Source organism: Mercenaria mercenaria, chromosome 17 (genome assembly GCF_021730395.1).
Source record: "Mercenaria mercenaria strain notata chromosome 17, MADL_Memer_1, whole genome shotgun sequence".
NCBI lineage: Eukaryota > Metazoa > Mollusca > Bivalvia > Venerida > Veneridae > Mercenaria > Mercenaria mercenaria.
Window position 1 is genome coordinate 61676668 of NC_069377.1, and position 26591 is coordinate 61703258.

The window sequence follows — 26591 nt, forward strand, 5'->3', positions numbered from 1 at the left end:
ATATATTTGTATAAAATTTGCTAATATGTTGGAAATAAAGCAACTTAAGTTCACAATCAATCTGGCGTCCAGACCCTTTAATGCCTGTTTTGAAATATAGACAAAAAGCTATAAAATGATTAATAATTGATCAATACCAAATACTTCAACGTTATTCTTTTATACTTAAGTAACCAATAAAAATGGAGATTTTAAACTTCCTCGTTCGAATGTCGATGTACAGCTTAACCTTTTGTTTTGTAAAACAAATAATTTTATACGTCGTATTTTGTTTCTCTGAACACACGAAACCACACAGAGGAAAACTAAGACAAGGGAAAGAAGTAAGTACACATGCACCTAAAAAGAAAACCTATTGAATAATACTTAGCTGTAAACTGAGGTTATATTTTAAAACGCTAGTAAACCCGGAAATGCGAATTCATCTTCAACCAGGAAGTGTATCATTAGAATCTTTATAAATTTATTTTTAAACAAATTACGCAATGCAATAAACATATTTTAATTTGCTCACTTTGTTATATATTCGGTCTCTTGTTATTTTCATATAGCCTATACTGTAAATTCTCGCCTAGCGGAAGCAGCATATTCTAAGGTTGTAAAACTGACTTTGGAGACCAGTTATGAATAAGAACTTGTCATTGGTTAATATCAAATTTTACATCGGAATCAGCCAATCAGTTACTGGAAATTTGATACTGGTTACCAAACTCCGTTTTGCGACACTTGATCCAGATCTACAGCTTCCCATTCACGTAGTTTGCTATCACAATGTATGCGACAAAAGAAGTCAAAGGCTGTACTAAACAAAACATTTGACAACATCTTAAAAGCATCTCATTGCAATATTTTATTATATACTAGTATACCATGAAGTATATAAACAGCGCCAAATCTATAAAATGCAATCTTTCACAAATGTTCTTCCTTTTAACGAAACGTGTGAACGGGTAATTTTATGCTTCTTCGGGAGAAGACATGCGTTTTGGTAAGCGTACTAGGACTATAAAGCATTCACATAGAAATCTAAAGTACAGCGTGAAAGACACTCTTTATGCTGTAAAGTTCATTTCAAATATTGTAGCCTATAAAATTGCATCAGGGAATTCAGAGAAAGCAAACATTTTGAAGAACTGAGAGAAAAATATAATGTTACGAAGGAAATAAGGGAAGAAGGGAAGTGAGTAAAATAAGGCTTGTTCCGTACAATAAACGTATTTTATGACGCTGATAAAAGAGATGAAAGAGTCTGACAATCAAGGGAGAAAATCAAGCGGTAGATAAACTCTCTTTGAATAATAACAAACATTGCATCTTCAAAACAACGTCGCCTAAATGACTAGCTAGCATCCATTTTAATTCATCTCGACTAAAACTGATGCCATAAGGTGATACTTTCCATGTGTTGTGCTTTGAAGTCGATCTGATTGAAATCATTTGGCATGAGGATCTGACAGTGACCCGTTGGAGGTCACCTTCTCGCGACCTTTCCACTAACCAATCAACGCCTTGCTTTCAAACTTTTTAAAGTAGAAGTCCAAAAAATCTAAATTTAGCCTCATGAGCCTAGGATCCCAATGTTTAAGTGTGATTAACACGCGTTTATAATTCTTATGACGACCGCATTGAAAATTAAGTGACACAATCTTTCCCGTTCATTATTTCGTGAAAACGTCCACTTGTTTAGGTTTTAGTTCTTTTATTTTAACTTTTTCCAAAACAGTTTTGTTAATTTTAGCATTCAAAGCACAAATGTGCAACACCATTTCGACGGTCGAGCCTACGTTAACTTTCATTTTCTATAAATACCGTTTTGGGAAATCCGATACGGAGAACTCTTCGTGTACGAGAAGATGGAGAGTTTAATCAGATTGCTTTGAAGCTCTTTTGAGTTTTCAGTCACATAAATTTTTATGTGGAGGTTCACTTTACTTTACTTATATCTCACTTCTTATTCGCAGCATATAATTTGAGCTGACAGAAAAGTTACTGGAAAGACTAGAACAGTGTCGCAAATACAGGAATTCTAGCACAATAGGTCAAGACTTGGTGATACCAATGCATATAGCTGCTCTTGGTACAAAATGTGCTAAACAGTGTATTAAACATTCAATAAGTTACAAGATATGTAAATTTAAATGATTATATAGATAAGATACAAAACATTGGTGCATACATAAGTAGATGAGATAATACATTAGTTAACTTGCAATGCGAAGCTGCTAGCCTAATGTCGAGGGAAACCGCCGGTAGAAGATGTACACCTGCTTAAAATGCATCTGTTTATTGAACTATTTCAGTTATACTTGATTCATTACTAACTTTGATGTACATTTACCCAGTACTGTGTACATCGTCTTTTCTTAAACGGAAGTACTCCGTCTACCGGAAGTAGTGAAAACTTACAGGTTCATCCGCGGACCAATGTAGTCTGGATTTACCAGGACCGGGACCCTTTGATATGGCTACAGGAGTCAATATTCCCACTTGTTTGTGTTAAGGATGTGGCGATGATCTTCAAAAAGTAGTGCATGTGACGAGATTTTGCCATTTACAAAATGCCATATTTTTCTGCCTTAAACTGGATCCAACATTAAATTGTGTCCGACATTAAAATGGGCACCACATTAAAATTGTGACCAACATTAAAATTGTGACCAATATTAAAGTGTGCCCAACATTAATTAATTGTGACCGACATTAAAATTGATCAAACATTGAATTTTGTCTGCTATTAAATTTGATCCGACATTAAAGTGAGTCAGACTTTGAATTGATCCAACATTAAACTGGGTCCGACATAAAATTAGGTCCGACATTAAAACCCGACATTAAATTGTGCCCAACATTAAACTCAACCCATCATTAAATTGAGTCTGACGTTAAATTGTATTCGCTAAAATTTGATCTTCGGCGATATATGACCATTTTGTGTCGATTCGTCGTAAAACCCAACTCACTCACTAAAATTTGATCGACATTAAAGTGGGTCAGACGTTGATTTTGATCCGACATTAAATTGGGTCCAACATAAAATTGGGTCCGTCATTGATGACGATCCGATATTAAATTTTGTCTAACATTAAACTCGGCCCATCATTAAATTAAGTCCAACATTAAATTGGATCCGATTTAGGCCAAAGTCATATGTATTCCGTTTTTTTTTTCTTGAGATATCTGGTTATTGTTATACTTTACAAACACGAATGTTGCGACCACAAAAGTAACACTAAAACACTATACATTTATATAGTAGGTTAATTTAATATTGATCTAGATTTACATCGGTGTAAATGGTTTCAAATACGAGAACATGTACTTCATTTCACGTGCAACTTAATGACCAGCGCTACTACAAAACACATCCATAATGCCATTCCTGAATACTCGAGATGCATTTAAGGCGTATGCTTGAATTTATGTATATGAGATAGGCGAAGTTTTTCCCAGTAACAGAATTTCTTCAAACTTTGAATATTGAAAGATAATCATCTAAGAAACAAAAATATGCAATAAAAGTCATAGGTTATGGGTGTTGAAGAGGAGTTTCTGCCGTTGGAAACGTCATTTTTTGGGGGAAAATGGTGTTTTCAAGGGCAGAAAACTCTTTTTCAGCACCAGTGACCTATGACTTTTATTTTTGTTTCTTAGATGATTGTCCTTCAGTATTCAAAGTTTGAAGAAATTCTGTTATTGGGAAAAATTTCGCCCAAAATTCTAGCATACGTCCTTAATTGATTAGATTTACACAAACTGATTCATAATCATCTGCGGTCATTTAATATTAACCTAGATCATATAAAGTATAGATAAATGATGATTTGATTGTTTAAGTATGAACTGGAAATTTGAATTTATTCTTCCGCACGTGATCACGAGACGTACAATAAGTCACGTGATCAAGATATTTGTCACTCAGCAATTGATAATTCATTGTAAAATGTGCAACAAAGTAACAAAGAAACCACATTATCAAAATCCAAGACTACTGTTGTCTTAATTTTAACTAGTTAATTATTTTTTGTGGTCTAGTGGTAACACTCTTTACTGACAATCCAAAGTCCAGGGTTCAGGCACTGGTAATTCCTGAGAGGCTCATGGGTGTCTCTTACCTATCTAAGAAGGCTTCGCGTGTGAACAATCTATGGTAAATTTATTTCAGTATGTATTGGATTTCACTTTCTGTGAATTTGACGTCCTGTGAACAAGACTACCTATTCGTAAAGAGTAAGGCAAATCTAATCTATCTATGTATGTCTCTTTCTGTATATTTGTCGCTCTGAATGGCTGCCTTTGTATGCGCCATTGAACGTACTTATCATGAAAATGAACACGTTTATCATGAAAAGAAACGTGTTTATCTGATGAAAAGGGCGTTATTCATCTGAAATAAGACGTGACATGATACCCCACTCAGTCATATTACACTGACACCGGGCTGACCAGTCCTAGAATTAGGCTAAAGGCTGCTATGAAAAGGATACACAGAATTAATACCACAAGATCAACGACACATAAAACAATCCGAAACCCTTTGATGCAAGGAGAATTTCCGTCATTTTCAGAAGGGACCGACTTGCAAGAAATGATTGTCTGCAGTATCATGTAAACAAAACTCACACCAAACGCCAAAAAAGCACCAAGTAGATGGACTTCCAAAATATTTGTTGCCTGAAACATAAAGAAAGTAAAGCATTAGTTTAAACCACGAAGCACGCACAAAAACACATACCTAAAACACACGCAGAAACACATACACAAAGCAGGCGCAAAAACACATACACAAAACATGCACAAAAACACATATACAAAACACACGCAAAACACACACACAAAACACACACATTTTACACACACATAACTTACACAAACCCACCACAAAGTACACCACAAAGTACACCCACAAAACGTACACATAATATAACAGACAAAAGCGCACTTGATGCGCATATATTATAGTTTTATTTCTATTTAAAGTGAAACTTTTAAAATAGAGCGTATCAACCTCATAAATTTGATAACACAACTTTCCATCAGAATTAAAAGGATACCATAATTAAATTGAAATATCAAAAGAAATGAATGTAGTTTTTTGTAGATATTTTTCATTGTATTATAAGACTGTATAAAATGCAATAAACATACATTTAGACATAAATCTGTGGATCTGACTGTATATAATTAACCTGTTTGTTCATTTTATAAATCTATAACAGAAAACTTTAGGACTTACCTGGAAGTTCCCAACTAAGCTAACACCAAATATGGTAAGGAGTCCAGTAATGAAAGCGGCAGTGTTTATATGTAATAAATATTTCGCTGGACTGTTTTGCTCAAAATGGTACAGAATTTGACGATATCTTGTATAAATTATAACGCCCGCTGGAAATAATAATGTACTGTATAGTCGTTACATTCGCATAGCCACGACCGTTTCTCAGTAGCGCAATTGTCTTTTTATTTTATTTTAAAAATCTTATTTTTCAGAACTGAGCGACGACATGAAAATTGTCTACATGTACCTGTGAACTGAAAGATGCATGCGAAGAGTGTTGTTGGCATGCGGATATTTGGACATATCTTGTTTGGTTGAAACATGAAAGAGCGTGAAACGAAGATATCTGTGACATGCAGCACTGCCGACTTGTTTATCTTTAACCGATCAGTATATAGTAAATGGGTACCGGCCAGGGCTGTCCTTTGTTATCATATATAGCATCATTATTGACAAAACAATTGTGCCGAATGTCTATGGTCTGAAAGAATATTTATATGTGTAATCTTCATACAGGAGGTGTAATTTTAATAAACAATAACAGATTATTAGCTTTGTACCGGCCAGGGCTGTCTTTTTTATAATATATAGCATCATTATTGACAAACAATTGTGCCGAATAATTTTTAAATAATTTTATAAATTCTGCAAAAATACGGCTTGTATTGCACAAGTAAATACTAACAGAAAAAAAAAGAAATTCCGTTAGTACTGTAAATCCTGTAATGTGTATGTTGCCGGAATAGTTTCATAAATTTATATTCATGACTTGACAAAGTTCTACAAATACGCATACAAAAGCTCACTCAGTTCTGTTTCAATATCGATAAACTTGAATTCATTGATAAAACAAAACAAAACAAAACAACACACAAAAAGGTGGAGGTATACAATAAAGGGTCATTCTAATAGAAGTTAGATCTGAAGTATTGTATTCGACACTCGAGGATTTTGTCAGGCCTGATCACACATGCGCGCCTCGTGCGATCCGACCTGGCAAAATCCACTCGAGCCGAATTACAGCATTCCAGATCAGGCTGCTATTATAATAACCCTATTGTATTTGGACTTAATTGTATTTGGACTTAATCTGATCTTATTTGTTTACATTTTAAAACACCTTAAAACCCTGCGATACATCTACAACACCCGTTGAACCACTTGTATTTAAGATAACCATTTGTAATTCTACGAGTTGCAGGCAAGATTTTTCTCTTAAATTGTTAAATAGAACAATACATAGGACACCTTGTGATTGAATCAAATAAGAGTGACACCTGGTTATAGACCCAAATGAGTGTCACACTGTTGATAAATTTAATAAGTGTGGCACCTAATTATAGGCACCAATAAGTGTCATATTTTTGATGGACACAAATCAGTGTGACGCCAGGTGATTAAAATAAGTGTCATGATAACAGGCTGAAATGAGTATGACACCTGGTTATAGACTAAGATAAGTGTCACATCATTATAGACTTAATTGAGTGTAACACCTGGTAATAGACTAAAATAAATGTCACATGAGAATAGACTGAAATGAGTGTGACATCTGTTTATAGTATCTAATATATGTGACACTTGGTGAAAGACTCAAATGAATGTGACATTTAGTGATAGACAGAAATAAGCTTGACAAATCACTAGACCTACCTAAAGCAGCACCAATGTTGAGCAATTGACCAAACACACAACTTTCTGGAGGTATGGTTCCAGTATAACTGACATACGGGAAGACGGGCTCAACATGTTTGTTCTTAACGGCTATTGAGTATCTTAAATAAGAAAATAGTTATTTTTCAAGTGTATATACCATTAATTAGTACATAACGTTTCTCATAGTTGATTAAACATAGAAACAATATTTAAAACGCAGCTCTAGCCCTTACTCTAATACGTTAACATATTACTAGTATGTCCCCAATTGTATTAATACAGATACAAATTGAACATTAATCATATACCATATACGTAAACATATGATATCCCCAGCTGTATAAATAACATAATCATACAAGTTAACATACGTTGCTCCTGTTGTATAAATACAGAAGAAAAAAACAATCATTAATCATATGTACGTAAACATATGATGACGACAGTTGTATAAAAACATTAATCATACAAGTTAACACCCAAATGTATAAATGCAGAAACAAATCAAACGGTAATCATATACGTAGTAAGATGTATAAATACAGAAACATTCAATCATTGGAACAGTTGATGTTCGCCGTTAACATATTTGCTCAATCTGATTAAAATCATCTACGCTACGCATTGATTTTGAAAGTGGAAGAGGATGTTTAAAAAACAACTAATTTTAACCTGGGATTCCAGTTTTATAACTTATAGAAACACATCACATGAGGATTAGTGTTTTTCCATTCAAAATTGGTAAAGGGTACCGAAGGTAAACTGCCTTAATCGTAAAGCTTGATATTTAACCATCGATAAGTACATGTACATGTTCTTCTGTGGTGTATTGGTTAAGAAGGCAGGAAAATATTTATTGCCGCGGCGGTCCAGGGTTCGATTCCCGACTGGTTTTCTCCTGATTTTACTTTTTTTTTAAAGATAGTTTAGAAACAAAATCTCATGTTCTTATGTCCATAATATAATGAAACTTTTATTCTAAACGGCAATATCACAATAAAGTGCGCACATTGGTGGCTGAACATGTTATATGGTATTTCTGATGAACAGTATGAAGTAAGGTTTCTTTTGTGGTTATATTTTTACAGCTGTCTTCAATTCCTTAACCAATGAAGACGTTTACATGGTGGTATCTAACGATTGTCATGTAATTTTTATGAAAATTTGCAGTGTGTTATCATGTAGCACACAAACCGATGTTGAAGAATTTTAATGGTTTTGAAAGTCTATATACGCATATAACTAAGACATTTGGTGTTAAATTCAGCAGTTGGGTTGTCCACAAAAATCGTGTAGGACACGCCCCCCCCCCCCCCCACCCCCATGAAGATTTTCTACTTTCAGTGAAGTTTTAATATCTATATTTTACCGGTGTAAATATGTCTTTGAATGATGTGTAGGGTACATAACTTTTAACTTTCTGGTTTAATATAGCTGTAATGAAGCGGTTCAAAGTACAAATGTAGTTTGTGTAGGACACGTCCCCGTATAGGACACGGCCCAACAAAATCAGATTTTTAATATGTTAGCCATTTCATCCTAAACTGTCATAAATTTTATTTTTGTAAAATTGTAAAATGTAGCATGAAATAGACATTAAAGGTTGTTACTTAATCAGTATTACAAAAAAATACATCTGTTTTATTCAAAATACTGTAAATTGAATATTGTAGACAGAATTCTAATTATAACTATAATTATAAAAGCATAAATATCATACATACATTACTAAGAAATATGCACAATAAATTGCAGTTACTAATTATAAAGGCAAAATAATAATAAATACATAAGAAAAACGATTTGATGACAGTAGTGTGTAGGACACGGCCCCTTGTGGTAGCAGGTGCAAATAAGTCAAAATTTTGATACTTTGTGGATACATTTGGGCTATTCCAACTACGTGCCCTGATGCAAAAGACATTATAGAGTTTAAAAATCATAAATAATTTTCATTTTTTATTACTTCATGAAATGGCATATTTTTAGGATATGTGCTCACTTTATTGTGATTTTGCCGTAAAGAAAAATTATTTGAGCCAAATTCTGAGTCCAGTCCCTTTTAGCCAAACGCTTGATGAAACGAGTCGTCTGACTGGTTCGATACAAAATAGATTGGTGGAAATAGCAATATTGGAAATCCGATTATACAGAACCTTTTAGGAAGATCGAGATTGCATATTTGCTTATAATTTCCGTATGACTGTTTTGAATAATATATAAAACGTTGAAGACAGGAAGAAAAGTTCTTCCCTCGATACAATATGGCTACTTTTCTCAAACACTTCACGTGCGGCAGACGTTAAAAATGAGTCAAAGAAAGTCTTCGTATTCCTGTCTTTGACACTAATCTGTCAAGTAATTGAAAATGTATTAGCTAAAATGTTACCTGAATCTAATTAATTTTACCGTGTGAACGATACCGAAAGGTCACGTAGATAGTTAAAACACGATTATTGATGTTAAAGTGTACACTTTTTGTATTTCTCATTTGTGTTATTTTTTCAAAGATGAAAAGAAAATATCTTACGTAATAACGAAAGACACGGGTACATAGACTGCAATTATGATGGGCAACCAGTGGTGTGTAGTTTCAAGCATGGTTCCCGACTCTCAGGTAATCATTAGTCTGAAAAACAAATGAATAGGCTACTCCCATGTTTTCATTGATCTGAAATGATACGCAGTGTCCAAACTGAACTGAAATGATACGCTGTTTCCAAACTGAACTGAAATGATACGCAGTTTCCAAACTGAACTGAAATGATACGCAAGTGTCCAAACTGATCTGAAATGATACGCAGTTTCCAAATTGAACTGAAATTATACACAGTGTCCAAACTGAACTGAAATGATACTCAGTGTCCAAACTAAACTGAAATGATACGCAGTGTCCAAACTGAACTGAAATGATACGCAGTGTCCAAACTGAACTGAAATGATACGTAGTGTCCAAGTTGAACTGAAATGATACGCAGTGTCCAAACTGAACTGAAATGATACTCAGTGTCAAAACTGAACTGAAATGATACGCAGTGTCCAAACTGAACTGAAATGATACTCAGTGTCCAAATTGAACTGAAATGATACGCAGTGCCCAAACTGAACTGAATGATACGCAGTGTCCAAACTGAACTGAAATGATACGCAGTTGCCAAACTTAACTGAACTGAAACAAGTGAATGAAAGGTATTGCCATGTCTGACTAAATGATTAACTGCAGTATAACCGAACGATCTAATATCAGTCAATGATGTATTATATGCAATACTGTGCTATATATAAAATATGTTATAACATACAATGTTTAGGTTCAAATTTGTTTCTATAGAAATCTTCAGTTACTTATAACATTTATCGTAATAGAAGATATTTCTAATTAAAGTGGTGGGAAAATAAGATAAATGTAATGAAATAATTCACCATAAAATCCATTGATGAGTGACAGAGTTGTGGACTGGAGAAGAGAGTGCGGACGGACAGAAGACGGACAGAAAAGCGCAATCTTATAGTCCCCAAAGGTGGTTCCAGTAGAGGTCTAATAAAGTCAGTCAGCATAAGTTTGAAATGCTAAAAAGAAAATAATTTTGCGTCGATCTGAAATGTAATAATGCAAAGTCAAGGGCCATGTCAATCTGGATCATAATTTTCTATTTGTACGAATGGTTTGGGATAGAACAAGTTGCATTCATATATGTCTGAAAGGAAAGAGGCGGATTCAAAATTACAATGTAGTTGTAATGTACATAATGTAATCCTGCAATCCAGGCAATCAATAGAAAATTGTCTGATTCAACAGTGATTTGAAAGGAGATAAATATATTCAACTTTGGTTCATAATGAAATAAACGTGCACAGTCAACATAAGTCTAAGGTAAGATAATACAAATATGTATTTGTCTGAATTTGAATAAGCACAGTCCGCATTCAAAAATAGAATGAAAATAGAAATTAATCCCCTGTCTGACACGAAAGAAGACCATATGGTCTCATACGAAATAAGAAAATTCTGCACTAGTTAATTAATTCCACATGGTCTGAAATATAAAAAGCTAATTCCACACTAGTCTAAATTGCAATGAGCTAATTCCATATTAGTATAAAATCAAGTAGGCTACTTCCACGTTCGTCTGAAAAGAAATACGAATTTCGACATGGAAATGAAATTCGACAATTCCGCACTTCTGAAATGAAATACGATATTTGCACATTGTTCGACATTACATTCGATTTAATATTTTATAAAGATAGTTCAAAATGGTCTGAAATGAAATACGATTTCACATGGTTTGAAATGAAATACTGTGATTCCACATAGTCTTAAATGAAATAAGATACTTGCACGTGGTTTGACATAAAATACGGAGATTCCACATGGTCTGAAATGAAATATGATAATTCCACATGGTCTGAAATGAAGCAGAATCATTCAACATGGTCTGAAATGAAACACGGTGATTCCACATGTCCTGAAATGAAATACGATAATTCCACATGGTCTGAAATGAAAAACCGTCATTCGTCATGCTCCGAAATGAAATACGCTAATTCTACACAGTCTGGAATGAAATAAGGCTATTCCACATCGACCTAAAACTAAAATTGTTTGTTAGACCTTAAATAGATGCCGAACATACTGTTTATGTATCTTTAATGTGAGAAGTAACAGACTATAATTTAATGGAATAAATTAACTTGCTGATTCAACACAAGACATTCAGTGCTTGAAATAAAGTTAGCCGGCTTCGTGACTGTTTTCTTCTTTGCAGATATTAGATGAAGTCTTTGCTATTTGTACAAAGGAGTGTATTATAAATAGCTACAGAGCTAAATCAACTTCCTACTTTTAGTCCAGTAAAATCGTGTAAAAATACTCCAGAAAATGGGAAAAGCATAAAACCTGGCACATAACTACTTCAGGGCAAAACACAAAAAAAAAAGAGCATGAGACCCACTCCAATATGGAGCAAAATCCAAGATAGCCGCCATGCATGTATATATTTTTACGAAATATCTAATATTATCTATAAAACTTAGATATTTACAGTCATCACTATAATTAGTTAATATCACCTGTTTGAATAAATTCAAACATATCGTATTAACACAAATACTGCGCACTTCTAACAAAAATGAAAAAAGATGTTGTCTCCCCTTGATACAAATTTGCTATTAAGCAGAAGAAAAATCAGAATGCATTTATTTGAGCCAGAATTAAGTAAACAATGGTCACTAACATATTAAGAATGTTTAAAATGGCAACAGTCCAAATAATTGTAAACTATTATAAATACAGTCGAACTTCGACAAAATTTGTTCGAGTTATCGGTATCCCGAGTAATCGAACAATATATTGTAAAGGAATTGGTCGGGACCTGACGATGGGTTCGAGTGAAGGAAACGTGTTCGAATCATCCGAGTTTGAGCGAACGAAGTTTGACTGTAGAGTATATTAGTGAATAAATGTGTTTCACTTTTCATTAGTTTTCGCGACTCAGAATTTTGTTAGTGTTGCTGTGTTCATTTAAATCTATTTACACTAAGAGAACTGATGACACTTAGAAAAACTAATATACTGTAGAGTATATTAGTGAATAAATGTGTTTCACTTTTCATTAGTTTTCGCGACTCAGAATTTTGTTAGTGTTGCTGTGTTCATTTAAATCTATTTACACTAAGAGAACTGATGACACTTAGAAAAACTATATAATTATGTTAGTTATAATTTATTAACTATTTTAGTGCGATAGAGCATGTGAACATCCCTCTGTCAGACAATCATGATTTCTTTGGAAAAAAGTCATTGCTGCTTGATCAGCCTAATCAAATTTACATTTGCATGTTCCTGTAATATTCTGTTTATGTCAAATTAAAGCACATTGCATTGTGCCATAACAATAGTTTCATAGTTTAATGTCAGTATCATATGATGTACAGTCACTAAGTTAGAAGCAGAATCCATCAGTTCTACCAAGAAGTGTTTTAATATCTATGTTGAAATAAAAAAAAAATGTGACAGGTAAGGACATATTGAATGTGATTATTTAAACTAGTGTTCAGACAACAAACCATATTTATTTAACGTTTGTAAGGCTATGTCACTACCAATTAAGGGGTCCAATGTAAGAATGACGCTGTCTTGTCAAACAAAAGTAATCAGTACTACTCGTGGTTACTGGTAAATCAAACATTTAAATGCATTTTCTACACCTTCCTACAAACAAACTGTTCATATAACATCTCTGTGGTATTGATGAAATGGGACACTGAACTGTGATACATCGATATATATCAAGGAGAGCTTTTATTTTCAAAATATAGCTGATGGTCATTGTTTTCTGACGTCTGAACTGCGAGCCTTCAATGATACTCTCCTAACCAATTTTTTACCTCCTATATCACTGATAAAATGTTGTTTTCTTTAGCTGATTGTCCCTACTAAACCCTTATGCATTAAAGAATTTGTCTCTTTTCTTGATTCATAACAAAAAATATTGCAGACCTTTGTTCAACAGTGTTTATTGGGCGATGACAGACAATTTGCTACATTTATATTTTGACATAACACATTTCACATATATATTCATCTGATTTAAGAACATATACACTGAAACAAGAGGGCCAAGATGGCCCTAGGTCGCTCACCTAAGAAACACTCCATAACAGTGTAAAACATGTTTGACCTAGTGATTTCATGGAAACAAATATTCTGACCAATTTTCATTAAGATTGGACCAAAAAATTGGTCTCTTGCGATAAAACAAGCATTTTCTTAGATATGACCTAGTTTTTGACCCTAGATGACCCATGTTCAAACTCGACCTAGATTTTATCAAGGCAATCATTCTGACCAAAATTCATGAAGATCAACTGAAAAATACAGCCTCTATCACATACAGAAGTTTTTTCTTTGATTTGACCAAGTGACCTAGTTTTTGACCTCAGATGACTCATATTCAAATTCGACCTAGATTTCATTAAGGCAATCAACCTGACCAAATTTCATAAATATCAACTGAAAAAAAAACAGTCTCTATCGCATACACAAGATTTTTCTTTAATTTGACCTAGTGACCTAGTTCTTGACCTCAGATAACCCATATTCAAAACCGACCTAGTTTTCATCAAGGCAATCACTCTGACCAAATTTCATGAAGATCAATTGAAAAATACATCCTCTATTGCATACACAATGTTTTTCTTCGATTTGACCTAGTGACCTAGTTTTTGATCCCAGATGACCCATTTTCGAACTCGGCCTAGATTTTATCAAGGTAATCATTCTGGCTAAATTTCATGAAGATCAGTTGAAAAATACAGCCTCTATTGCATACACAAGGTTTTTCTTTGATTTGACCTAGTGACCTAGTTTTTGACCCCAGATGACCCATTTTCGAACTTGGTCTAAATTTTATCAAGGCAATCATTCTGACCAAAATTCATGAAGATCAATTGAAAAATACAGCCTCTATCGCATACACAAGGTTTTTACGTGATATGACCTAGTGACCTAGTTTTTGACCCCAGATGACCCATTTTCGAACTCGGCCTAGATTTTATCAAGGTAATCATTCTGACCAAAATTCATGAAGATCAATTGAAAAATACCGCCTCTATCGCATACACAAGGTTTTTCTTTGATTTGACCTAGTGACCTAGTTTTTGACCCGAGATGACCCATTTTCAAACTCGTCCTAGATTTCATCAAGGCAATCATTCTGACCAAAATTCATGAAGATCAATTGAAAAATACAGCCTCTATCGCATACACAAGGTTTTTCTTTGATTTGACCTAGTGACCTAGTTTTTGACCCGAGATGACCCATTTTCGAACTCGGCCTAGATTTCATCAAGGTTATCATTCTGACCAATATTCATGAAGATCAATTGAAAAATACAGCCTCTATCGCATACACAAGGTTTTTCTTTGATTTGACCCAGTGACCTAGTTTTTGACCCGAGATGACCCATTTTCGAACTCGGCCTAGATTTCATCAAGGTTATCACTCTGACCAATATTTATGAAGATTAATTGAAAAATACCACCTCTATCGCATACACAAGGTTTTTCTTTGATTTGACCTAGTGACCTAGTTTTTGACCCGAGATGACCCATTTTCAAACTCGGCCTAGATTTCATCAAAGTTATCATTCTGACCAATATTCATGAAGATTAAATGAAAAATACAGCCTCTATCGCATACACAAGGTTTTTCTTTGATTTGACCTAGTGACCTAGTTTTTGACCCGAGATGACCCATTTTCGAACTCGGCCTAGATTTCATCAAGGTTATCATTCTGACCAATATTCATGAAGATTAATTGAAAAATACAGCCTCTATCGCATACACAAGCTAAATGTTGACAGACGACAGACGACAGACGACGGACGCCGGACATCGAGCGATCAGAAAAACTCACCTGAGCATTGCTCAGGTGAGCTAAAAATAAGCGGAAATGTTTTAGCGAATGCAGTATAGGCAAATTAGACAAAAGCTGACCGGATGACGTCACATGACATTGCAATGGGGACTAGCAATTTTTATTTGTCCAAAAAATATTATTTTGACATACCAACTAAATTCCCCTTTCTACATGTTGTAACAGTTTTATCGATTTTTAATGAAATGTGAAGAAATGCGAGAACTTTTGCGGGTATTTCATGAAAGCTTTGAAAGAGGCTGTGCCTTCACAGGTTATAACAAGACATGGGCTTTCTGTGCGTGAGGCAAAAACCTGTTTGGGAAGCTTTGACCAGTTTCTTTGATTTCCCAGCATCATTCTGAGATCTTGATTTTTCTTCTATAATTGACCCCAACTTAGATTAAATGCCTACGATATAGTCTTTTAATATTCCTCTTTACAAAAACACATTAATTAGCTGATGTCAATGAGGCTTACAACCATCTGTTCAAACAAAGGGTAGGTCTAGAGTGTGCATTCTTGTATTGTCTGCTACACCTCTTGAACATATTAAAAAAGGTTGCCTATCAGGTCGGGCACATACGGGGTCGGGTATTCTATCCCTTTCCTTAGATTCCAAGTCAAGATAAATAAGGCTGACCAGAGGTATCTTTGATAAATTAGAACCTTTCTGGTAGTTTTTGCCTCAAGCACCAGTCTTGTGCCAATAGCTCCTCAAGTACATGTGCAACCTAGCAAAAGTGCTGAAATGCTCTGCACTGCCTAATGCAAGTTAACTAATAGTTGTCTATCATCTCGTGCTTGTGTGTACTGACACGTGTATCTGACATGTAGCTTATTTCATATTCCATCTCTCTGTGCTGAGTAATGGACAATGGAATCCAAAACTGTCAATCATTAATATTTACATAAAACAGACTGTCCAATCGGGACTGTCAAATACGACTGACCAAGTTAACACACCAGACCACGTGCGTTTTATTTATGATACCGCTTGTGGGCACTTGAACTACTTGGTATGAATAGAATAACAATAGAGGGAGGAGTTAGATGAAATTTATCGACAAAAAGTGGAATTGTCCTACACAGAATAGTTACTAACTTAAAGCAACTTTAACATTTTCATGCTTACTCTTCTTTGTTACACAGTTAGCATCACATAATCAATAATCATGTGATCAATTTATCATGCAGATATTGTGACAGCAGGTGCATAATTAGGAATGTTGTTTCATTTGATCCAACTAGCCCGTCGCTATAATCTATTCTCGCATTTCTATGTCCTAAACCGAAAGGGGCAGTTGTCGTATTTGGTGTCATTGGAACCACAAAGGACCATCTTATTCTCCAAATAACCTACCATCTATAAACAAGGTTTCATGAAGAAGTCTGTAAAATTTGTACTTTTGAAGTTATTGAAGAATCCACCATATGCGAATGATGAACGGGCATACAGACAGATGAAAAGATGTACAAATGAAGAAAATAAAGTAACAAGCATGTTCTCAATTTTTCCTTCTTTCTATGTACATTTTTTCAAGTAACAATCTCTCTTAGTTTTGAAGACATAGCAGGATGACACTTTTTTGTCATATGAACTATTTGTTGCCATTAGCAACAACATTTGTTGTCACAGGAACAATGTAAATAAGTTGGCATTATCCACATTGCTATCTATCCATGTACCACGTATCATGAAAAAATCTGTTGTACTTTTAATGTTACCGCACTATCTCACTTCGCCTGGCTGACAGACTGACAGGCATACGGGGACAACCCATAAGCTGTCGTGGGGGAATACAAGTAATATAACATAAATTACATACATAAAAACAAAAATTCTCTTTAAAATAGGAAAAAATGACAAAGTTTTCGCTATGATAATATTAAACGGAGTTTTAAAGGCTATATTTTAGCCGTTACCATGGAAACAGAAAGGAATTAGCAGCATTTAAATTGTTATTCTTTGCTTTTGATTTAAGTTTAAGATCGCCCATCTTGACAGATATCAATATTGGTCCCATGAAAAAAAATGCTTTTAATGCATAGATGAAAATCTGTGCCAACTTTGGTGCTTTTCCCATTTTCTGAAGTATTTTGGCATTTCTTGTTTCGAATTGATCGGACATTTTAAAACAAAAGTTGAGATATTATCGTTGTTTTTCTTTATTTTGTCCGTAAATATTTGTATAATACTGGAAAAATTCAAGATACAAGCCATTATCAGTGATTTATGCTTGTATCTTTTTTAATCTTTTTTAATAACTTGTACTGTTAAGAACTTAAGCCGCTAAAATGCATGTGTAATAATCACGTTCAATAATAAACTTTTATCATGCAGTATTTAAGAAATAATGTATAGAAAAACCATGTTTAACTTTATTAATACACGAAAAGAGGTTATAAGTCCGCGGAATAATTTCCCGAGGGCGTAGCCCGAGTGAATTATTCTGGCGACGTATAACCGATTTTGAGTGTATCAATTTAGGTAAAACAGGATTTTGCTATACCTTATTTCGATTTTAATATGCCCTTAATATAAAACAATTGACAAAATATAGTAGCATTCTTTCTTGGTCGCTACAAAAACATTGACGTCATCGCACGTTAACGTGGCGTCGTTTTAGCGTACGCGTGTTTTAACAGAAAGAAGCACATTGGAATGATAACTATAACATGACTTCTTATATAAAATCGCCGGTGAATAGTTTATGCTATTTACCTGTCTATAATTCAACACAGGTATGCTAGGCTAATGTCAAACTACAAAAAAAACTATAAATTATTTCTCGTATTATGTAATAAAACAATTACTGGATGACTTGTAAGTCAATTTGTCAAAACAATTAGACATCCATCTTTCGGGTTCGGGCGAGTAGTTTTGAATATTGACCGATAAAACTTTCAACAAGTGTAATACAACAAAAAACATAATATTAAACTTTAACATATGAGTATTTCACGTCGGTTTTTGGTTGCTTTGCTTACACAATTATTTAACAGAGTTTATATAATTTTGGTAACAAATAAATTAAATGTTTAAAACAGAACTTTTATTCCGAAGTTTTCTAAGAGATGAAGCAAATTGTGATATAATTCCATCGCATCTGAACTTCAAAAACTGACTTTATTAAATAAGAAATCACTGTTTGGGATTAATTGCTTCTTAATTGAAAAGAGAAAGATGCTTTAAGATAATGATATAAATACGTACTCCAATTTTATTCCCCAAATGAAGGACAGTAAATCTTCAGACTTCACGATCGTGACAAACAAATTGTTCATATCATTTTTTTTTTAAATCGATTATCAGTTAAGTATATTTTATCAAAATGATTATTGAAAAGAAGGACTCGTGTCCCGTGTTTAGTATTTAAATTACTTTTCCCGATATTTTCAAAAAGGCAGTGGGTATACCGTGTTTTGTTTATCTGCCATTTTTATAGAAAACAATATCAAATATTTACATTCTCCCTATCAATTTCCTTTTAAGTGCGCCCTCGTGAAATTATTACACCTGACGTAGAACCGCACGAGTGTATAAATAGTGCTGAAACACAGCTTTGTTTGCTATAAATTATTACGATTCTAATATATCTTTTATTGTTAAATTTAGATAAAATGTGAAAGAACAGTTTATTGGCCATGTATGGCGCCAAATGGTAGGTCATCACGTTCGCAAGGACCGGAAATGGTAATACGTCTTGCGGAATACATGTGTAGTTCCATTAAGGCTAAATGATGTATCATTCTACAAAGCTAATTACACACTTTAACTGGTTAAGGACAATAACTGCCAAGAAACTGAATTCGCGACATCCTGATCGATTGTCTTGCTGAGCCAATTTTAATATTATTGTGCTTCTCTCCATACAAAATGTCTACTTTTCTCAAGCACTTCACAAAAATATTTTCTCACGGACCAAATGTTCGAAGAAAGTATAGAGAACGTGTGGCAGACGTTAAAAATGTGTCAAAGAAAGGCTTCGTTTTCCTGTCTTTGACACTAATCTGTCAAGCAACTGAAAATATATTAGCTAAAATGTTACCTGAGTCTAATAAATTTTACCGTGTGAACGATACCGAAAGGTCACGTAGATAGTTAAAACTCGATTATTGATGTTAAAGTGCACACTTTTGTATTTCTCATTTGTGTTCTTTTTTCAAAGATGCAAAGGAAAAGATCTTACGTAATAACGAAAGACAAGGGTACATAGAATGTAATTATGATGGGCAATCAGTGGTGTGTGTAGTTTCAGAGCTAAATGTTACTCACCAAATTCGCTTTCCACTGAACTAAAATCCATTAAGTCTGAAAACAATCAATGATTAAGCGATACCTTCCCTGATGATTTCATTTGATCTGAAATGATACACAGTGTCCAAATGAACTGAAATGATACGCGTTCCAAAAACTGAATATGGCAGAATGACTGATGCCAGTGTCCAAAACTGAAATGATAGGCAAACTGAAATGATACGCAGTGTCCAAACTAAACTGAAATGAACGCAGTTTCCAAACTGAAACTAATTATACCAGTGTCCAAACTATAAAAACCCTGAAATAATGAATGATACGCAGTGTCAACTAAACTGAAATGATACAACGTCAGTGTTCAAACGAACTGAAATGATACTCAGTGTCCAAGAACGAAATACAGTGACTGAACTGAAATGATGTGCAGTGTCCAAACTGAAAAGAAATGATAAGCATTGTTCAAACTGAACTGAAATGATACAAGTGAATGGCGTATTGCCATGTATTTGGACGGTGACTAATAATAACCTAATGATCTTATATCTGTCAATGATGTATATATCATATTTTGCTCTATATACAATATGTTATAACGTACGATGTTTGGGTTCAGATTTGCGTCTACAGAAATCTTCAGTAGTTGTTAATTGCTTATAACATTTATTGTAATAGAAGATATTTTAAATTAAAGTGGTGGGAAAATAACATATAAAATGTAACGAAATAATTCACCATAAAATCCATTGATGGATGACAGAGTTGTGAACTGGACAAGAGAATGAGGACGGACGAAAGGACGGACGGAAAAGCGCAATCCTACAGTCTAAAAACTAGGAGACAAAAAGGTCAGTTTATATTAGTTTGAAATGCTAAATGAAAATTGTGCGTCGGTTTGAAATGTAATAAAGGAAAGACAATGGTCTTGTCAAGTTGGATCACAATTTTCTAATTTCACGAATGGTGTGGGATAGATTAAATTTCATTCATACCTGTCTAAGAGGAAACAGGCCGATTCCAAATTACATTGTAGTTCATAGGAAATCAAAACATAATTGTCTAATTCAACAATGGTTTGAAATGAGATACAATGTACATATATTCAACTTTGGTTCATTATGAAATAAGCATGCACAGTCAACATTAGCCTGAAATAAAATAATCAAATCTGTATTTGTCTGAAGTGGAAAAAGCACAGTGCTCATGGTCTGATACAAAATAAAATAATTCTGCATGGGTTAAATGGTCTGAAATAAAATAAGCTAATTCCACAGTGGTCTGAATTGCAATGAGCTAATTCCATGTTAGTATAAAATTAAATATGCTACTTCCACATTCGTCTGAAAATAAATACGATCTTTCGACATGGTCTGAAAGGATATACGATAACTCCTCATTTTGAAAAAAATAAGATAGTTGCACATTGTACGAAATGAAATACGATAGTTCAAAATGGTCTAACGAAATGCGATTAATCTTTTATACGAAAATTTTACATGGTCTTATCTGAAATACGATAATTGCACACGGTCTGAAATGAAATAAGATTATTCCACTTGGTTTGTAATAAAATACGATGATTCAACATGGTCTGAAATGATATTCAATAATTCCACATGGTCTGAAATGAAATACGATTATTTTACACCGTCTGAAATAAAAAGAAAAAATAAACACGATCACTTGACATATTCCGAAATGAAATACGGAAGTTCCACACTCCCTAGAATGAACATAGACCTTAAAATAAACTTGTTTGTGTGAAATTAAATAGATGCAAAGCAGACTGTATATACGTCTTTAACGTGAGAAGTAATTTTAAAGGAATAAATTAACCTGCTGGTCCAACACAAGTCTGTCACGAAATAAGACTTTCAGTGTTCGTAATAAAGTTAGCAGATAACTGTTTTCTTTGCAGATGAAGCCAAAGAAGAAACAATTAACTATAAATCTTTGCTATTTATATAAATGACTGTATTATAAATAGCTACACAGTTTGATAAATCAACTTCCTACTTTTAAACAAAATGAGATATTATCGCTGCCAAACACTCCTTAATTTGTCCGTAACTATTTGTATAATACTTAAACTAAATTTCAAGATACAAGCCGTTATCAGTTATTCATGCATGTACCCTCTATTTAATTGGGTAAGTTAAACACTTTAGCCGCTAAAATGTACGTAAACTGTCTTATTGATTTGCCTCCTGCAGCGACAGTAAAGGTAAAACAAATCACACAAAAATCTTCAAACAAATCCTGTGAACTTGACCCTTTACCAACATGTCTTTTAAGAAATGTCTTGATGAACTCTTGCCGTTGGTAACATCATACATACATCAATGGTATTAGGTTATGTACCAAAAGAGTTTAAAGAGTTTGGAAAAGACCGCTTAAGGTAGCGGTGTGGACCAGTAATAGTAATTTTTAAAAGTTGAAAAAGTTGCATTAACTTGATACAGTCTTAAAGTTAAAATTGTTCGTACTGTGTTGCAATTTTCAAACAACTTTTACCGTGTCGTGTTTTTAACATTTTGCATAATTTATGATATTTCCTCAAGCTCAAATAGAGACAAATTTCAAAGTGATAACCACTGTACAAGACGATCTCAGAGAATTCATTAAACCAATACTTTTGATAAAAGAAACCTCAAAGTATTGATTTACACTTATAAAACACAAAATAAAACTGTCGATAACATTTTTTTCTGGGGAGCCTCAAGTAAAAGGATTTAATCGGTCAGAAATTTAGCTCCAACACTGAAAACTTATTGCCAAGTACTGTGAGACTGTTTTAAATTTTGCTCTCTACATTAACAAATAACCAAGGGGCGAAGTAAAAGCTACCTACATTTCTTCCACAATATTTAAACTAAGGCAAAATAAAGAACTTTTACCGCATGTAACTCAGTATTTTGAAAGATGTCTAACCATGCACCCTTCTGTATCAGTGGTAAAATTTACTTTAAACAGCAAGAAATGGCTTATCAAATGAAAAAATCCGCTTTTGTACAATAAATCAATAATAAGTCTTGAAAAAACAATTTAACTTACTAGAAAAAAGAAATATAAAGAAAAAAAGTTTGGCCCTAGTGGGGCTTGAATCTACGCATCCCTGAAAAATTAGTCAAAGTAGGTTCATGGTAGGAATTGAAACTCTTCAACAAGGAGGTACATTATTACAGGTCCATTACCGTAAGAAACCAGGTGTTGAACCAAATATTCTCAATAACTATAGACTTGTGTCTAATCTCCCTTTCATTTCAAAAGTCTTAGAAAAGATAGTAGATGCGCGTCTTGAGCGGCACTTGAGTGAAAATAAGCAACCTGAGGAACTGCAGTCTGCATACAGAAAGTTTAACTCAACTGAGTCGGCTTTGATAAAGGTACAGGATGAAATTCTCACATTTCTCGACCAAAGTTCTGTAACAGTCCTCGTGCTACTCGATCTGTCTTCAGCCAGCTTTCGACACGATTGGCCACCAGACACTGTTAAATCGACTCGGACATCATTTTGGAGTCACAGACAAAGTACTTGGATGGATGTCATCATATCTTAGTAACCGCTATCAAACTGTATGCGTTGATGGTGAGTTGTCGACGCCTATGCTGATGAAATACAGTGTGCCCAAGGGATCAGTACTTGGTCCAAAGAACTACATCATGTACACTTAACCCGTGGGTGCCATATGCAGAAGTCATGGACTTCATCATTCCTACTCCGATGACTCTCAATTATACCTGTTCTTTAAGCCGATAGAGGCTGCGGCTAGAAGTGAGGCTTTGCGCCGCATTGAGAGCTGTCTGGCTGAAATTGTCTCGTGGATGCCTTGCAACATGCTGAAGCTCAATGCTGATAAAACGGAGGTTATGTTATTCACATCAAAGCATAACTTCAAGTGCATTGATGACGTCTCTGTGAAGGTCGGTGACTCTATGATAAAATCCACAAAATGTGTTTGGAATCTTGGTGCAGTATTTGACAACAGTATGGATATGGAACAACAGGTCAACTCTGTGTGTCGGGCTGGATATGCACAACTACGCAGAATAGGTCATATCAGACGGTAGCTTACCAGTGATGCCATAAAAACCCTTGTCAACAGCCTCACGGTTAGACTTCTGTAATGCTTTGTTAAATGGTATTCCAAACAGCACACTTAACAAGTTGCAACATGTCCAGAACACGGCAGCTCACTAAGACGCCCCATCACAATCATATAACACCGGTCCTGAAAAAAGGTTCCATTGTTTGCCAGTGAAGTACAGGGTGCAGTACAGAGTTCTGACCCACACCTTTAAGGTTTTACACAATCAGTTCCCTGCCTATACAAGGAATATGACAGAAGTGTATAAACCAGTCAGAAACCTAAGATCATAAGACACGCTGTCACTGGTTATGCCAAAAACTAAAACCTTGATGTATGGCAATCGCAGCTTTTCGTTCGCTGCTCCAAAGCTTTGGAACTCCCTTCCCGTCAAGATCAAGGAAGCTCACACGCTAGTTGCTTTCAAAACCCACTTCTTTGTACAACATTTTAACTGACCGATACATATTTTTCTGTTCATAAAACAGCGTAAAACAGTATTTTATCCTAGGGTCACTTAAATACTTTTAAAAAATCTATGTATGATTGTCTTGTTTAATCCTATATCTATATGAGTTTTGTTAATGTTGAATGCATTTATTGTTTGTGGTGAATGCGTATTTGTTTGCATTGTTTGCAATTTATTCTTTAAAGCACTTTTGAATGTGTACATATGCATGAAAAGAGTGCTATATAAATGTGGTATAATAATATAATATATTACTTTCAATAATAAACTATCTATCAAGAAACATTGATATAACTGCATAGGACCAGGTTAAATGTATTTAAAACATGACTTCTTATATAGAATCGTGAATAGTTTATGCTATTGACCTGTCTTTAAAATAACACAGGTTTGCTCGGCTAATGTCATACTACAGAAAAACTATAAAATATTTCTTGTGTTATGTAAAAGAACACTTATTTATTGGCTTGCAAGTCAATAGTCAAAACAATTAGACATCGATCTTTCCGGCTCGGGCAAATAGTTTTGACTATTGTTCGAAAAAACTTTCAACAAGTGTAATACAGCAAAAACATAACATTAAATTCTATTATATGAATATTTTGCGTCAATCATTGGTTGCTTTGCTTATGTCATGGGGTGGATTTGTATATTTTGGCGCCCAACGTGGGGCCGTGATGGCTTTACACTGGTTGGTGTCCAACATTTTATAAAGTAACCGCTGAAATTCGAGGGCGAATTTCAAAATGGTGAGGAAATATGTCACGGTATCAGAATTGATTATTAAAACGGGGAGAAAATGTGTAGGTGGCCAGGTAGCTCAGTCGGTAGAGCATCGGAACAGTATTCCGAGTCCCTGGGTTCGACCCTCGGTCTGGCTGCACATTTTTCTCACCCTGTGACAGTTACAAAATTATCTGGCCTAGGTTGCATAATTTTGGAAACTAATAAATTAAATATCTAAAAAGAGAACTTTTGGGTGAACTTTTATTCTAAAGTTTTCTAAGAGATAAATCAAATTTTCGCATGTCAAAAATATTCTGCTCAAAGACAAAGATTCTTTTCAACTTTACCTTGTCCTGTAACGTACCAAAACTTGATATACGGGTCGGAAAATCTTTCTACTGATCAAAATGCTCTTGTCTTTACAACAGTACAGAAATACATCCTCGTTACTGGGCGATTCACATCGTGGTCTGATCCACGAACACAATAACTTACTTGTATGTTGTCTTCTGAAGACGAGTAGCACTCAGCATTCAATATCTTTGAAGTATTAATGTGATCCTACAATTCTTTTGTCCCCTCTTCTTTGATGGTCTATTGTTTACATATATATATATATATATATATATATATATATATATATATATATATATATAAAATTTCTTCTCTACTCTCCAAAATATGTTTGCTTAAGTAGTCGTACACTAAACATCGCAAGACAAACTTTTAAGGAGCTGTATTAATTTACTACAGGCTTGTTTACATATCCTTAGACTAGAAAGCTATGTTCGTGTTATTATTTATTGCTATATAAAACTGTTTGACTTTGTGTATAATTTATAATGAAAATAAATATTGTTTAAACTAAATTGTGATATAGTTCCTTTGTATCTGAACTCTAAACATTGACTTTATTAAAAGAAATCACTGTTTGGGATATAGCCTATTATTTCTTAATTAAAAAAGGAGAAAGATGGTTTAAAATATAATAAGTATGAATAACATATTGTCCTAAACTAAAGTTTCAAATGTATTTGCTAATTAAACAATGCCAAGGAACTAGATAAGTGTACAGTTTTATATTCAGTTACATCCACGTGACGCGAATAAGAATAAAAATTGGGGCGATTGAATTAAAGAATATTTGGAAGCCATATTATTACATTTCTTTTTATTGATCTTTATGAAGTTATGAATAAAAGATAGAAAAATAAACTTTGAATACCTTTATTTGATATATTTTCTGGTATAGATACGTACGCCAATTTATTCCCAAAATGAAGAACAGTCCAACTTTACGTGACGGTTACAAACACATTGTTCATATCAATTTGATTTTGTAAAATGATATCAGTTAAGTACATTTTATCAATCGATTGTTCAAAAGAGTGGCTTCCGTGTTTAGTATTTAACAGGAGAAATGTGAAATTACTTCCCTAATATTTTCGAAAAGGTTGTGGGTAGACCGTGTTTGCTCCGTGGGCCAATGCCAAACTAAAAAAGTTGAAAGTCGTAACCCAGAAATAAGCCTAAGGTTAAGCTATACCATGCTATTATACTATCATTGAGAAAACTTTTAAGGGTGAATGTCGGTCTGAGCAACATGTCTGTAAAATTTAATGGCGATTTGAAAAATGTTGATGTCTAATGAATACAATTTAACATTGCATATGGATAACGCTGATTCGGATGATAAAA

The 26591-nt window shown here is 34.0% G+C and overlaps 2 protein-coding genes across 6 annotated transcripts in view; one reads left to right on the forward strand and one right to left on the reverse strand.

The window, feature by feature from the left end:
* The window catches only part of LOC123536562 (uncharacterized), a 42262-nt gene extending 36170 nt beyond the window's left edge, over positions 1 to 6092 (forward strand). The window contains exon 3 of the mRNA XM_045319867.2: positions 5488 to 6092. Within this exon, the coding sequence (XP_045175802.1) occupies positions 5488 to 5528 (41 nt within the window). The 3' untranslated portion in view covers positions 5529 to 6092. The remainder of the gene's footprint in view (positions 1 to 5487) is intronic.
* LOC123536557 (DNA damage-regulated autophagy modulator protein 1-like) overlaps positions 1 to 26268 on the reverse strand; it is a 28423-nt gene extending 2155 nt beyond the window's left edge. The window contains exons 1-7 of one of the 5 annotated variants that reach the window (XM_045319838.2): positions 26119 to 26216; positions 25389 to 25487; positions 9462 to 9560; positions 6929 to 7050; positions 5234 to 5382; positions 4485 to 4671; positions 2407 to 2486 (exon numbers count right to left, since the gene is read on the reverse strand). In XM_045319838.2, coding sequence (XP_045175773.1) covers positions 2407 to 2486; positions 4485 to 4671; positions 5234 to 5382; positions 6929 to 7050; positions 9462 to 9532 — 609 coding nt within the window. In that variant the 5' untranslated portion in view covers positions 9533 to 9560; positions 25389 to 25487; positions 26119 to 26216. Of the gene's footprint in view, positions 1 to 2322; positions 2487 to 4484; positions 4672 to 5233; positions 5383 to 6928; positions 7051 to 9461; positions 9561 to 21446; positions 21571 to 25388; positions 25488 to 26118 lie in introns of those variants that run through there. The other 4 variants (XR_008368093.1, XM_045319837.2, XM_045319842.2 and 1 more) reach the window with 4 other exon arrangements.
* Positions 26269 to 26591: the final 323 nt, after the last annotated feature.